Consider the following 13,681-nt stretch of genomic DNA (forward strand, 5'->3'; position numbering starts at 1 on the left):
TCAAGAACCAACTGGGAAACAGGACCTTCAGGGTTCATGAGCAGATATCTGCCCAGAGCATCAGAACCACCCCCTTCAGCAGGGCTTCTTAACTTTTTGCCAGTCCTGACCATTTTGCTCGACTCTTTCTTAGGACTTCTGCATACATAGATGTGATGGTTAATATTGATAGCTCATTTGATTGGATCTGGAGTCAAAGGAGACACGCCTCTGGGAATGTTTATGTGCCCAGTTTTAGGAAGGATTAACTGAGGCCACAGATCCTCTTCCTGAGTAGGTGGCACCTTCTGATTCAGCCCAGAAATAAAAAGGTATGAGGAGAAGACATGCTGGTTGTCTGTCTGTCTTTGTCTTCATTTCTGGAGTCTATACCTCTGTTACTACCTCACCATCTTCACTGACAGACTTCCAGCTTCAAGAATCTTCTAGGTCTTTAGTGCCATGTTGGGACTGTGGATGCACAGAGCTTCATGTACTGAGCAGGGGTTCTAGACTCTAGTGAGCAGATGACTAGATCACTGAGTCCCAACGGTGCAAGTAAATCCAATAAATTCTCTTTATAATATAGAACAGTGGTTCTCAACATGTGGGTCACAATCCCTTTGGGTATTAAAAAACTTTCACAGGCATCACCCAAGATCATTGGAAAACACAGGTATTTACATTCTGATTCATAATGGTAGCAGCAAAATTACAGTAATGAAGTAGCAACAAAAATAGTTTTATGGTTGGGGGTCACCACAACATGAGGAACTATATTAAAGTCCCAGTATTAGAAATATTAGGAAGGTTGGGAACCACTGCAAGAGAATTCAAACACAGAAGGTATATAAGGTAGGTATCCAAGTGAAATAATTACTGATGGCAAGTTATAATTCTTTTTTAAAAAAAGACTTATCTATTTATTTTATATAAATGAGTATACCACTGCTCACTTCAGACATACCAGAAGAGAGCATCAGATTCCATTACAGATGGTTGTGAGCCACTATATGGTTGCTGGGAATTGAACTCAGGACCTCGGGAAGAGTAGTTGGTGCTCTTACCACTGAGACATCTCTCCAGCCCCAAGTTGTAATTCTTAAAAACAATTCTTGCCGGGCAGTGGTGGCACACGCCTTTAATCCCAGGACTTGGGAGGCAGAGGCAGGTGGATTTCTGAGTTTGAGGCTGGCCTGGGCTACAGAGTGAGTTCCAGGACAGCCAGGGCTACACAGAGAAACCCTGTCTGGAAAACAAAACCCCCAAAACAAAAACAATTCTTACATGTGAATAGAAATAAACAATTATGAAATACACAAGAAAATTTACACATTAGCAGGATATGAGGCTCAGATTTCTATGAAGAACTAAATACTGTTGGAAAATTTGATATTGCAGAACACAAAGCATGTTCAAAAATTTCCAGAGTTAAACAATAGCTTGATTTTATAATTATGAATACTGACAATGTTTCTAATTAAACCATTGTATTCCCACAGGAACAGAGAACTTTGTATGTATAATAAAAAACACTGCAGTTCTGACCTGAGATGCTTTAGATGGTGCTCATGGGCACTGCTTGGCATGACATGCGCAAAAGTCACATGATGTGTGTTCAGACACAAAGCTGCAGTGAAGTCACATGATACAACACAGACGAGGACTGCCCAAAAATAGTAAATCAGATTTACTATTTGATTTTGAATTAATGTTTGGTTGTCAAATGGTCAGAAAGCTATTACTGGCATCAAAAATTTCATGACTTTTACACTATGTAAAGCCACATGGAGTCAGGGCCCATTTAAGAAGGTGGACACCAGAGAGTCCTATCAGTGTATTGTAAGAAGTGTCGGACACTACACTAATATCTGAGAACACATCTCAGGTTCCACTGGAGTGCTCCCTGAACCACACTACTTACTGATGTAAGACTATCTCAGCATTCTTCATCTTTAGATATAAAGCCTACTCAGTTAGTATGTAGAGCCTGGAGACATGACCACATACTTGCTCAGAAAGTAAATCGTAATTTGAGAAACCAAAGAATAATGAACAAACCAGCAAACACAATCCAGAATTCTCTGGAGACTTAATTGTTCAACTATGCTAGTAAAATACCACATCTTTGAAATAAGAGCGAAATCTCAACATGTTTCATTGTAGAAAAGAGTGAGGAAGAAATGAAATAGTGTTATGAGCTGTGCTATGTCACAAACCTAGATGGACGCCCTCAGGTTTTTCTCAGTGTCAGATTTAAGCAAACAACACTGGAATCACAGGGCAGGCCAGTCTCACTGGCTGCAGATTACCATGTTACCATAATCTTACTTGCAGGATGGCCTTTGGAAAACAGACTCTTTTATTCCCATTTGTATTAATGAACTTTTCTTGCTGTGACATAATACCTAAAAAAAAATATATGTAACTTAAGGCTTGACTTTGTCTTATGGTGAAAGCTATGGTGGCCACAGTGAGAAGGAACACACACACACACACACACACACACACACACAGAGAGAGAGAGAGAGAGAGAGAGAGAGAGAGAGAGAGAGAGAGAGAGAGAAAAATTAACGTGAATCCTCTACTCCTCTATTCATATTCTTCATATTCTCCTTTCCTTCACCCTGGACTTCACACCTATGGATGGTGCCACCCATATTCTGGGTGGGTTGTCCCAGCTCAGTTAAACTTTTCTATGATTGTCCTCACAGTGATGTCCAGAGGACTATCCATCCTTTAGTTTTAAATATCAATTAGACAATCAAAATGAAATGCCATATCATTTTAATTCACTAACATTAACTCTCAGAGCACGCATTACGTCACACTCACTCATATGCCCTTTTCCTCTCTCCATGGCAAAGGAAGGGTTAAAGGTTGCAGAGTTCAGAAAAACTGTCTTAAGTGGGAGGCCAAGCCTCTGTAGGGACTCCATAAGGCACATGCAGCAAAGAGGTGTTCAAAACGGCAGCAGACTTCTCTGATGGAGGTGTGGCCAACAGGGCACTTCTAGTGTCACCATGGAATGCTCTGAGTGTAATAATCAGGAGAACTGTCTTGGAGCCTCTGAAGCTGGGGACAGAGGCAGAGAGGCAGAGAGAGAGGCAGAGAGGCAGAGAGGCAGAGAGGCAGAGAGGCAGAGAGGCAGAGAGGCAGAGAGGCAGAGAGGCAGAGAGGCAGAGAGGCAGAGAGGCAGAGAGGCAGAGAGGCAGAGAGGCAGAGAGGCAGAGAGGCAGAGAGAGAGGCAGAGAGGCAGGGAGAGGCAGGGAGAGGCAGGGAGAGGCAGGGAGAGGCAGGGAGAGGCAGGGAGAGGCAGGGAGAGGCAGGGAGAGGCAGGGAGAGGCAGAGAGGCAGAGAGAGGCAGAGAGGCAGAGAGGCAGAGAGAGAGAGGCAGAGAGAGAGGCAGAGAGAGAGAGGCAGAGAGAGAGGCAGAGAGAGAGAGAGGCAGAGAGAGGCAGAGAGAGGCAGAGAGAGAGAGAGAGAGAGAGAGAGAGAGAGAGAGAGAGAGAGAGAGAGAGAGAGAGAGAGAGAGGCAGAGAGGCAGAGAGGCAGAGAGGCAGAGAGGCAGAGAGGCAGAGAGGCAGAGAGGCAGAGAGGCAGAGAGAGAGGCAGAGGTCCTTTGCTATGGCAGTTTCCTAGATGAGGGTCCTTAAGCTATGCCTGCCATATTTTGGTCTGGGGTATTCCTTTTATAGTCCTAGGTAGAGGCTTAGGAGTGACTGATAAGTGTATGTGCCTGGTGCTCCTGGTTTGGTATTTTTAAAGGTGTCATTATTTATTGACATAAAATAAATGACCAGTTTGTGCCTCCTGGTGATGGTGATCTTCCTCCTGGAGGATGGTGGGTGCTTACCCATATAAACAAGATGCAGAATCACTCATGTTAAGGACCTTGATTTGTCAAATGCAGCTGTTCAAGGCTAGGCAGAACCCAAAAGTGGCTGTTCTATATAACACAGTGACTCTGAGCAGGCAAAGATGACCGGCAACATAGAGGGGGAGCAGGGGGGAAGACTGTCACAGGAGAGGAATTAACCCTGGTGCAGAGGCAGGTGGGAGACTGCAGCCAGTCCCACAACTCTTGAAGGTCTGCTTTAGGTCAGCAAGAGAAGTGGCTTTCATGATGTACCTTCGAAAACAAAGGCTAGACCTTGGGTACCTGGATGGCTTCAGATCTGAAATGGGCCAAGGCAGGGCTTTCCTCCTGTGTAAATCCTGCCTGAATTTGAAATCGTAGGCTGCATGCACCTTCACTCCTGCAGCCAGGCTTCCATGAAATGGAGTTGTGTCCCCTGGACAACGTAAAACAGCTGGGCTAGAGTGCTCAGGTGAGGAGGGCCCAGTTGCAAGGTCTTTTTGTGAATTGTGAGGAGGATGCGGAGAGGGGGGAGGAGGAGGAATGTGTGTGTGTGTGTGTGTGTGTGTGTGTGTGTCTGTGTGTGTGAGAGAGGGGGGGGGGGGAGGGAGAGGAGACACGGTGTGTGGGGGAAATCTAGATATTGCGATTTGTATGTTTCTGCAATACCCCTTCAACAAAATTAAAATTCGGTAACTACAACATAACTAACTCTATTTTAAAGTTTCTTTTATAAAGCATAGTATATTTTTCTTTGGGTAAGAAACTATATGAGTATGGGACTTCCACTTAAAGCAAGGTCTGAACATTTTAATTGCATTGCTAAACTATGGAGGGGGAGGAGAGAGAAGGAGAGAGAGAGAGGAGAGAGAGAGAGAGAGAGAGAGAGAGAGAGAGAGAGAGAGAGAGAGAGAGAGAGAGAGAGAAAAGAGAGAGACAGGGACAGGGATGGAGAGAGATGACCAGAGACAAAGAAAGAAAGAAGAAGCCACCAGCGCCACAATATCAAAGTTTGGTAACAAGACGGGGGCGGAGCTTAAGGGCACAACAACCTTTTTTTTTCAAAATCGTCATCAGGCAACGCCAATGGAGGCGGGGCCTATCCTAGCCACGCCTCCGGAACGCTCCTCTGCTGTTCTGTGACGCCATCAGAGGGCGCCGCGCGGGGGCGGGGCGCCGCCCTGGGTGCTTCGGCCCTGGCTGAAACTGAGTGGGCTCGGCTAGGAGATTTCGCCGAGTTGAGGCTATTGGGAGGGCAGGCCGGAGCATGGCGGACCAGATTCCTCTGTACCCCGTGCGCAGCGCGGCGGTTGCCACAGCCAGCCACAGACGCGCGGCCTACTACAGCGCCGCCGGGCCCGGGCCAGGTGCCGACCGGCGCGGCAGGTAACGGCGGGCCCGACCCTTCCCGGCACCGAGGGTCTTCCCTGCCGGCCCATAGTCCTCACAGAGCCATAGAGCCGGGCGCGGGCGGGCCGCGGATTCCAGAGCCCAGGGCCACGGGCCGAGCCGCGCCCAGGGATTCGGAGACTCCGCTCGCCTCTCTCTTCGCTTCGGGAGCCTCAAAACTTACTGTGTGGGCGAGCAGGCCGGGGTGACAGGCGCAACTCATAATGAGTGTGACAAACATGCCTTGCAGAGTATCACTGATGTTTCCTGACGTGGAGCGCTTATTAGGCCCACTTTATACTTAGCCACGAGTGTACACAATACTTTCTGTTGACAGGAGATGTTTTGGAAGAGTAGGGTGAGGATTCAGAGAGGTTAAGTTGTTAAGTAGGTCCATAGTTTATCAATGCAATGAAATGTCCAGACAGTGCTTTAAGTGGAAGTCTCATACTCATATAGTTTCTTACCCAAAGAAAATAATACTGGACTTTGTGAATGACACTTTAAAATGCAGAGTTAGTTTACCTTGTAGTTGCTACCTTTTAATTTTGTTGTAGACCTACCGAAGAAACACCCTTAACATATAGACGAAGAAAAAATTACAGGGCTCACTGAGTAGTTTCTTCTGAATCAAAGCTTTTAAATATTCTTTGGGTTGAACATTATTTATTTAGAGACAAGGTCTCACTGTATATCCCTTGGCTGGCTTGGACAGCTTGCTCTGTGGACCAAGCTGATGTCGAAGTCACAGAGATCCACCTGCTTTTGCCTCCCCCAGTGCTAGGATTAAAGGGGTGGGTCACCATGCCCAGCCTTCTTTCTTTTTGTGAAAACCGGATGGCTTTCATGGGCCATCAGGATGGGCAGTAAGAAAACTGGTGGAAGTCTGGCTCTGGCTGTTTTGAGAGACTTACCGGGCGGGCAAGTGTTCGAATATGTTAGAGAACTGAATTGGATCTTGGTCCTTGCACTTACTAGTAGTTTGGATTGGGCCGGTCTCTTTCTCTATACCCTGATTTGCTCATCTTTAAACTGGTGACTCATAATTTTTTTCTCATGGGAACATTGGCTGAGGATTACAGAACCTCTGTTAGGTGCCCCTTTTCTGAGTGCTTGTCTGGAGGTGGGTACTCCAAGCTACCATTTTTCCTGTTCTTGATGGTACCAGAAGAGTAGTTGCATAGTAGTTGTGTAAGTGATTAATCTTAGGAGCTTACTGGAGAGTATGCTGCCGTGTAAAAATGTCATTTTGTTGTCTTTTGGGTCTTGTTGCTTCATGTATTCTGAAGCTCTACCTGCTTGACGGCTGTAATCCAGGATCTAATGTCTACACGTTGATCGCTGCTTTTATTATTTCATTTTCTTCATTTCTGATTCTTTATTTAGAAATCTATGTTAGATATTAAAATAGTCCATTTTTCTTGGATTAAGGTTTATATACTGTTACCTTCCTTTGTTCATTTGTTTTTGGTTTTTTTTTTTTTTGAGACAAGGTTTTACAATGCATCCTTGGCTGACCTGGGGCTTGCTCTGTAGACCAGGTTGGCCTTGAATTTACAGAGATCCACCTGCCTCTGCCTCCTGAGTGCTGGGATTAAAGATGTGTACCACCACCACCTGGCTTAGTGTTTCCTTTCAGTTTATCTGCGTCAGTCATCCCCAACCCCATCCTGTCAGCCCCTTATCCTCTTCTCCCTCCCCTCTACTCATCAAGGTCTGACAATGAAGCTCATGATGGCCTAGAACTCCTTATCCTCCTGTGTTCACATCCTGAGTGTTGGGGGGATTATAGGTATACACCACAATGCCTGGCTTAGTTTTTTTTTTTTTTTATTGATATATTAAGACCATTAAGACCAGCTGGTTTTCCATAATCAGAACCTATTTTGTGGCATTTTATTTTCTGTTTCTTCTGATTTTATCCTTAAACCTTTTTTCTTGAGTCCTTTTTTTAAACTTTTTTTTAAAAAGATTTATTTATTTTATTTATGTGAGTACACTATTACTGTCTTCAGACATACCAGAAGAGGGCATTGGATCCCATTACAGATGGTTGTGAGCTACCATGTGGTTGCTGGGAATTGAACTCAGGACCTTCATGAAAAGCAGATGGTGCTCTTAACCACTGAGCCATCCCTCCAGCCCTTTTCTTGAGTTCTTTAAGGTTATTGAACAAATTTTTTTTTTTGAGATAGTTTCACTTTGTAGCCCAGGCTGGCCAGGAACACAGTACATAGCCCAGACTAGTCTTTAGCATTCACAGTCCTTTTGACTCATGTATAGTGGTTTTCAGTGCATTTCTTTGTATGGCTATTACTTAGAGCAGCTCTGGGCACTATTACAGGGTCTGTACACATAATGCATCCCAGTATACTGTTGATATTTTAAGGATAAGATTTGCCTCTTTTGTTCTTTTCTTCATTTCCTTGGCAATAGACTTGTAATGTTATATGTAAGTTTTACGTTTTAAAAGTATGTAAATGTTTTATTTATGTATTATTGAGAGCTCACATCTGACAGTGTTATAACTTCTACTTCTCTCTATTTGGAAACCTCATGAAGAGAAAGTCTTGGATTATATTTTTTGTCTTTTCTCTTGCCTGCTTATTTTTGATATTCTAGAATTTCTTACTTCTGCTCTATTTAAACATTCTGTGGCCATTCTTTTAGCTTTTCTTCATCTGAAGATGTTTTCTTTTCCCCACTATTTGTGAAGCTTAATTTTACAAGTATAGTAACTGTCTCCTTCACAGTTTTACTTTCTATGCTTTCAGGTTTATGGGTCACAGACAGCCATGGTTTGAAAATGTTAAATGGACATTTACAGAAACAATCTAGATACTTGAAATGTGCTGCTCTGAATATTTATGAAGTCTAGTGGTCTATGATGTGAACCATCACCTCTCTGCTCTCTCTATATTACCCAACGATCAGCTGCTTGAAAGTTTTCTGTACTGTTGTGGTGTTGACTGTTCTGGAAGTTCAGTGTTGAAATGATTCCCATTTTACCTGATAATACTCCCAGGTACAAAGGACATGAATCTGGCAATCTTTTTAGACTTATATTGTTACTAACTGTTAATTATAGGAGTATATGTATAGGAAAAGTCATTACTGTGTATATTGTTTGGTAATGTATGGCTTCAGACACCTACCAGGAGACATTTCTGGAGGAAAAGAAAAAAAAGAACTGTATTGTGATAGAGATGACAATCTATCCAGCATTTGAAAAGTGTCATGCCACTTCCTTGAGCTTTCGTGATTTTTGATGAGAACTCTGTTGTCCGCTGAATTGTTTGACTTGTCATGGAAGCCTTTAAAGAGAAACTCAGGAGTTTGATGGTAGCAATTTTGCGTGGGTTTCTTTTGGCTTATCCTTTTTTTTTTTCTTTTTTTTTTTTTTTGGTTTGTTTCCTAGTAAAACTTCAGAAGTGTGTGTGTGTGTGTGTGTGTGTGTTTTCCAGGTCCTGAGTGTGTCATTTTCTTGTGGTCCATTTCCTATTCAGATTGGGCAGTTCCTGTTCTGTCTTCATGTTAACCAGATCTTCCTTCTGTTCTGCTCTTGAGCCCGCCTTTTCTGTTTTGAATTTGCAGTTGGTTCTTCTTCATGTTAGCTCTCTTCATGGGATTAGCTTTTCCATTCTTCACTCATGTGTTCATGATTGCCTCCCCCTCTCTCTTCTTTGTGAGACAGGGTCTCTACTATGTAGCTCTGGCTGTTCTAGATCGCTCTGTTTAGACCTAGTTGCCTTAAACTCAGAGATGTACCTGGCTATGCCTCTGCTTCCTGAGTGCTGTGCTTAGCCTCTCCCTTGTTTTTTGAGGCAGGGTCTCTCGCTGAGTCTGAACACACTCATTGGCTGGGTTGGCTGGATAATGAGCTCAAATGTCCTGCCTGTCTCTGTGTCCTCATCTCTGGCTATAGACAGTGCTCCTGGCTGTTATTAATCGGATGTGGGATTCAGACTCAAATCCTCATGCTTGGATGTCAGGCAGTTTACCAACTGAGCCATCTGCATAGCATTTTTTTTTTTTTAAGTGATAGCTTTTTAAAACTCATATCATTTTTCTTTTAATAATAGCTTTCTAAAACTCATGTCAGAATATTTTATCATCTGTAATTTTGATGCTAACATCTCTGGATTCTCTTTTTCTGATTCAAGTTGAGCTTTTTCTTTTTTCATTGCATCCTCAACATTTTGAGTATTGTGTGATGAGATTTATTTAATTCTTCATTTTTACTAGACTTCCTGTGATACTGTGTTAGTAGTAGGTAGGGAATGTATAAGACACTGCCTTGAAGGACCAAGTTCCCTGCATAGCTCTGACACTTGAGAGAGGAAGGGTGTCCTGTTTGTTTCCATTTGAGATGCCCACTAGTCTTTGTTTGGGAGAGGAGTGTCTGAATACTGAAGCCTGAAGGCCCCAGAGACCTGACCTGAACAAATCTTTGCATCATAAAAGTGGCTGGCTGGAGATTGTGCCCATCCATACCCTGTTCTTTCTCTCCTCCTTCTTACCCCCTCCACTGTGTGTGTGTGTGTGTGTGTGTGTGTGTGTGTGTGTGTGTGTGTGTGAGAGAGAGAGAGAGAGAGAGAGAGAGAGAGAGAGAGAGAAAGAGAGACAGAGACAGAGACAGACAGAGACAGAGAGATCAGAGTTATCAGAGTGTTGTTTGTCCATGTTTGTTAATGCCTTTTCTTTGCGATTTCTAAACTCAGAGTGGTGGAGTTACTGGTCTTGCCATAGAGGCACTTGCCATATTATAACAGCTAAACTTAATTGTTTAAAAAGAGATTCATGCTGAGAACAGATGGGTATTGTCTGATTATCTGCAAAAATTAGTGTTTGTTGGTAGATGTAACACAGATTTTTATAATGCTTGTTTTCTTATTTTGAAGATCTATACATAATTTCATTTGAATCTTAAAAGTTTTATAATTATGATCTAATATTTTAGTAATTATATTTTTTCTGTGATAATTACAAATGAAGGTTCTGTCTTGTTTGCAGTGCTGGGGACTGAGCCTGGGATTGCTGTGTTAGGAGTGCTCAGTCTCCCATGAGTGCTAAGACAATGCTAGTCTGCTTGTTCAGGCCGAGAATTTTCTTTGGGGTTTCAGAAGATTTTATAAAAGTTAATAAAGAATTTCATTGGAAAGGGATGATCCATCCATAGTTCACCTTGAAAATAAGAAATTCTTTATACTTGTCAGAATAGGCTTGTTTCATTTAGTTTTCACACATCTCAAAGTATTAGTATGAAGATAGGATTGATAATGGGTCCATAACAATTATAGGCTACTAGAATTTATGTCATGAGCTAACAGGCCTTGGCCCTTAAAGTTTTTGTATTGTGTTTATTTAGTATTGGATATTATATTATTCTAGTTCAAAACTTTCTTTCCATGTATAGTATTGGTGTAATTTCTTATTCCAGAATTTTTTTTAGAGTCCTTATAGAACTTTTTAGAAACCATTACCTTGTTGGGGCTAGCGAGATGACTCAGTGCTTAGGAAAACTGGCTTCTCTTCCAGAGGATCTGGGTTCTATTCCCAGCATCCAATGGCAGTTTACAATTATCTGTTACTACAGTCCCAAGGAATCCAGTGCCCTCAGGTGGCCTTTTTGAGCACCAAGCATACATATGGTGCAGAGGCATACATGGCAGAGAAAACACCCATACATATAAGAAATAAAATAATAAAAAATTTAAAAGACAAGTGAGAGGGGCGTCAGGGGGAAGAGAGAGATGAGAGAGGAAAGAGAAAGAACTAGTAGTTCAAGATTATAGTCACTTCTCAGCTTCAGGGACTGGCTAGTTAGTCTTCCTCATTGTTCCTTGCTTTGTCCAACCAAGACTGGCATGGCTTCTGATGCCATCTCCTTAATTACTTTGATGGTGATGGTGCTGGTCATTACTGCTTTAGTTTTAGTCTGTTTTGTGCTACAAAAACAGACTGTTTGAGTCTAGGTAATGTATGACGGGCAGAAGTTCTTTCTTACAGTTCTAGAGGCTATGTGGTTCAGTGTTAAGGCAGATCAATCCAAGCATTGTCTTCTTGCTCTTCTTTCTATATGGCAGAAGACCATGAGAGAGCCAGAACCCTTTCTGGTAGCATTCACCCTTCTTGAGGATAACCTCATGACAGAAATACCTCTGGTTATGGTCCCATTGCCTGACAGTGAGGCATACACATTAAGTTGCTGTCACACATTTGGAAAGTATAGAGACAATAAAAGCCAAATATGCACACGTTAATAGTCACGCCTGATCTCCAGTGACCCGTGGGATCTTATGAAGACACGTGGGCCCCTTATGACCATTGTGCTTACCGAAAAGACCAGACTCAGAAACAACTTAAATGAGATGCCTGCCACTTCACCCGCATGTACACCCCACTTAAATGGCCCATGAGACCAAGCAACTTCTCTTCAACAGCAATAAAAACTTCACACCTTCAGTCGCTTGATAACCTCTGGAAACTCTCCTGTTGCTTGGTATCATTGTGTTTCTATAAATTTGCTCTTTGTCTTTTCATGCATTTGGTGAGTTCTTCGTACTAATTGTGCCACTACCTTCCATAACCATTTTCATGGTGCAGGGGACAGAGCAAGCATTCCAGCCCTAGTGCCTTTTTTACTTTCTGCTGTTAGCGGCAGGGGAGGCCGGGGTTCTCGTTAGCCTCTTCATAATGACTCGCGGCTGACACTGTTGAACTGTGCACCTCCATTCGATGGAGGACATATACACAGTTCCAGCACTTACTGGCTGAGTTGTTTTTCTTCTTTGTTAGTATGCAGGCAAAGGAGATTATGTTATTTATTCTAAAGTTTTGAGCATTAGGTACATCCTAGATTAATGTACTTTAAATTCTCAATATTTTCATTCAGATAGAAACAATAGAGCTGTCAGATGCTTAAGGTACCATGTGAGTGTAAGATGCCCACTCCTTAACCTTCCTTCGCTTACAGTCATGGAAACTTTATGCCCTGCAGTACTTGAGCAGTCTACTGAAAGCCTGTGGCAGCAACTGAGGTGGTGTGTCTTCCTCCTTGAATGAGCAGTACACTTGGGTCCATATCATTGCTTCTGTTTTCTTTGTTCACATTGTTTTTACTCATTTAAAAAAATGTCCCCAGAATTATACTTAATTGCTGGAAACGCTGATTTCTCTTGAGTGACAAACCAATTGTGTATGACACCAGGCAGCAAAGACACTTAGGATTCTGTGCTTATCTTGCCTCTGGGGAAAAAAATCCATTATTCATCATCGTATTGTTTTTAAATACTGAAGTAAAAATTTCAATACAATAGGAAAATTGCTTTGGAGGGGACTAAATTGCTTACCAGTTCACAGGCTGCAGTTCTGAGGTCTAGGTTCCTAAACTTGGTGTTGCTCGTCTTCTCTGCCTCCTGAACTCCTCCTCATGCTGCTTTTCTGGCGTTCAAGTTGGTAAGACGATGACCTTTTCAACAGGATCCTTGAGAGAACCTTAATGGAAAAAAAAACCAGAACTCAAATTTTATTTTTGGAAGTCAGGATACTCTATTTATGCCGCAGAAGAGAACTTCAGGCCAAGTCAGTATGAAGTAGAAATGCAGATTTAAGTTAGGCATTTGGAAGGAAAGACAGGCCTAAAAGAGCTGACTTAGTCACAGACACATTCCTTTAATCTCAGGACAAAGGAAGTGGAGGCCAACTGATTTTTGAATTCCAGGTGAGCCTGGCCTACATAGTAAGACACTGTCACACAGAGACACATGTATGCATGCACACAGAAATAAGTAAATAAATAAATAAACAAATGAAAATGTAAAACAGTATTGGGCTCCTCAGGTCAAAGTACTTGCTACACAAGCTTGAGGAGATGGAAGGACAGAACTCGTTCCTAAAAGTTGCCCTCTGACCTCTACATATATATGGGCATGTCTATACGTGTATAATAAGAAATTAAAAGAGTAGTATTACATGTCCTTAAATGGGCATGGGCTACTCAAAACAAAGTCTCATTTAAGTTTCTCAGTAAAAGCTAGCTACATGGTTTTTTTTTTTTTTTGCTTTTGAAATTATTGTGAGAAATTAAACGATTTAGTAAAAAGCAAGTTTTAGTAAACTTTGGGATGTGTTTTAGTTGGTAGCGTGCTTACCTAGTTCTGTGAAATTGAAGCTGAGGTTTCTATCCCCAGCACAGCTAAAACCATGGTGGTAACACTGGTGGTGCTCACAGGTGGTGCACACTGGTAATCCTAGCACTTAGGATATGGAGACAAGATCAGGAGTTTAAGACCATGCACATTTACATAGTCGGAGGCCAGTTTGGGGTACATGAAACCCTGTCTTAAAACTACCACCCAGCTGGGCGGTGGTGGCACATGCCTTTAATCCCAGCACTTGGGAGGCAGAGGCAGGCAGATTTCTGAGTTCGAGGCCAGCCTGGTCTACAGAGTG

The 13,681-nt window shown here is 42.6% G+C and overlaps 1 protein-coding gene across 7 annotated transcripts in view; it reads left to right on the plus strand.

Annotated features, from left to right (window-relative positions):
* Nucleotides 1-4,974: 4,974 nt before the first annotated feature.
* The window catches only part of Atp9b (ATPase phospholipid transporting 9B (putative)), a 192,133-nt gene continuing 183,426 nt past the window's right edge, over nt 4,975-13,681 (plus strand). For 3 of the 7 annotated variants that reach the window (XM_034517990.2, XM_034517991.2, XM_076912372.1), the window contains exon 1: nt 4,975-5,224. In XM_034517990.2, the coding sequence (XP_034373881.1) occupies nt 5,106-5,224 (119 nt within the window). In that variant the 5' untranslated portion in view covers nt 4,975-5,105. The remainder of the gene's footprint in view (nt 5,225-13,681) is intronic. The other 4 variants (XM_076912368.1, XM_076912369.1, XM_076912371.1 and 1 more) reach the window with 2 other exon arrangements.

The sequence above is a fragment of the Arvicanthis niloticus genome, chromosome 14 (assembly GCF_011762505.2).
Source record: "Arvicanthis niloticus isolate mArvNil1 chromosome 14, mArvNil1.pat.X, whole genome shotgun sequence".
In the NCBI taxonomy this organism is placed as follows: Eukaryota; Metazoa; Chordata; class Mammalia; order Rodentia; family Muridae; genus Arvicanthis; species Arvicanthis niloticus.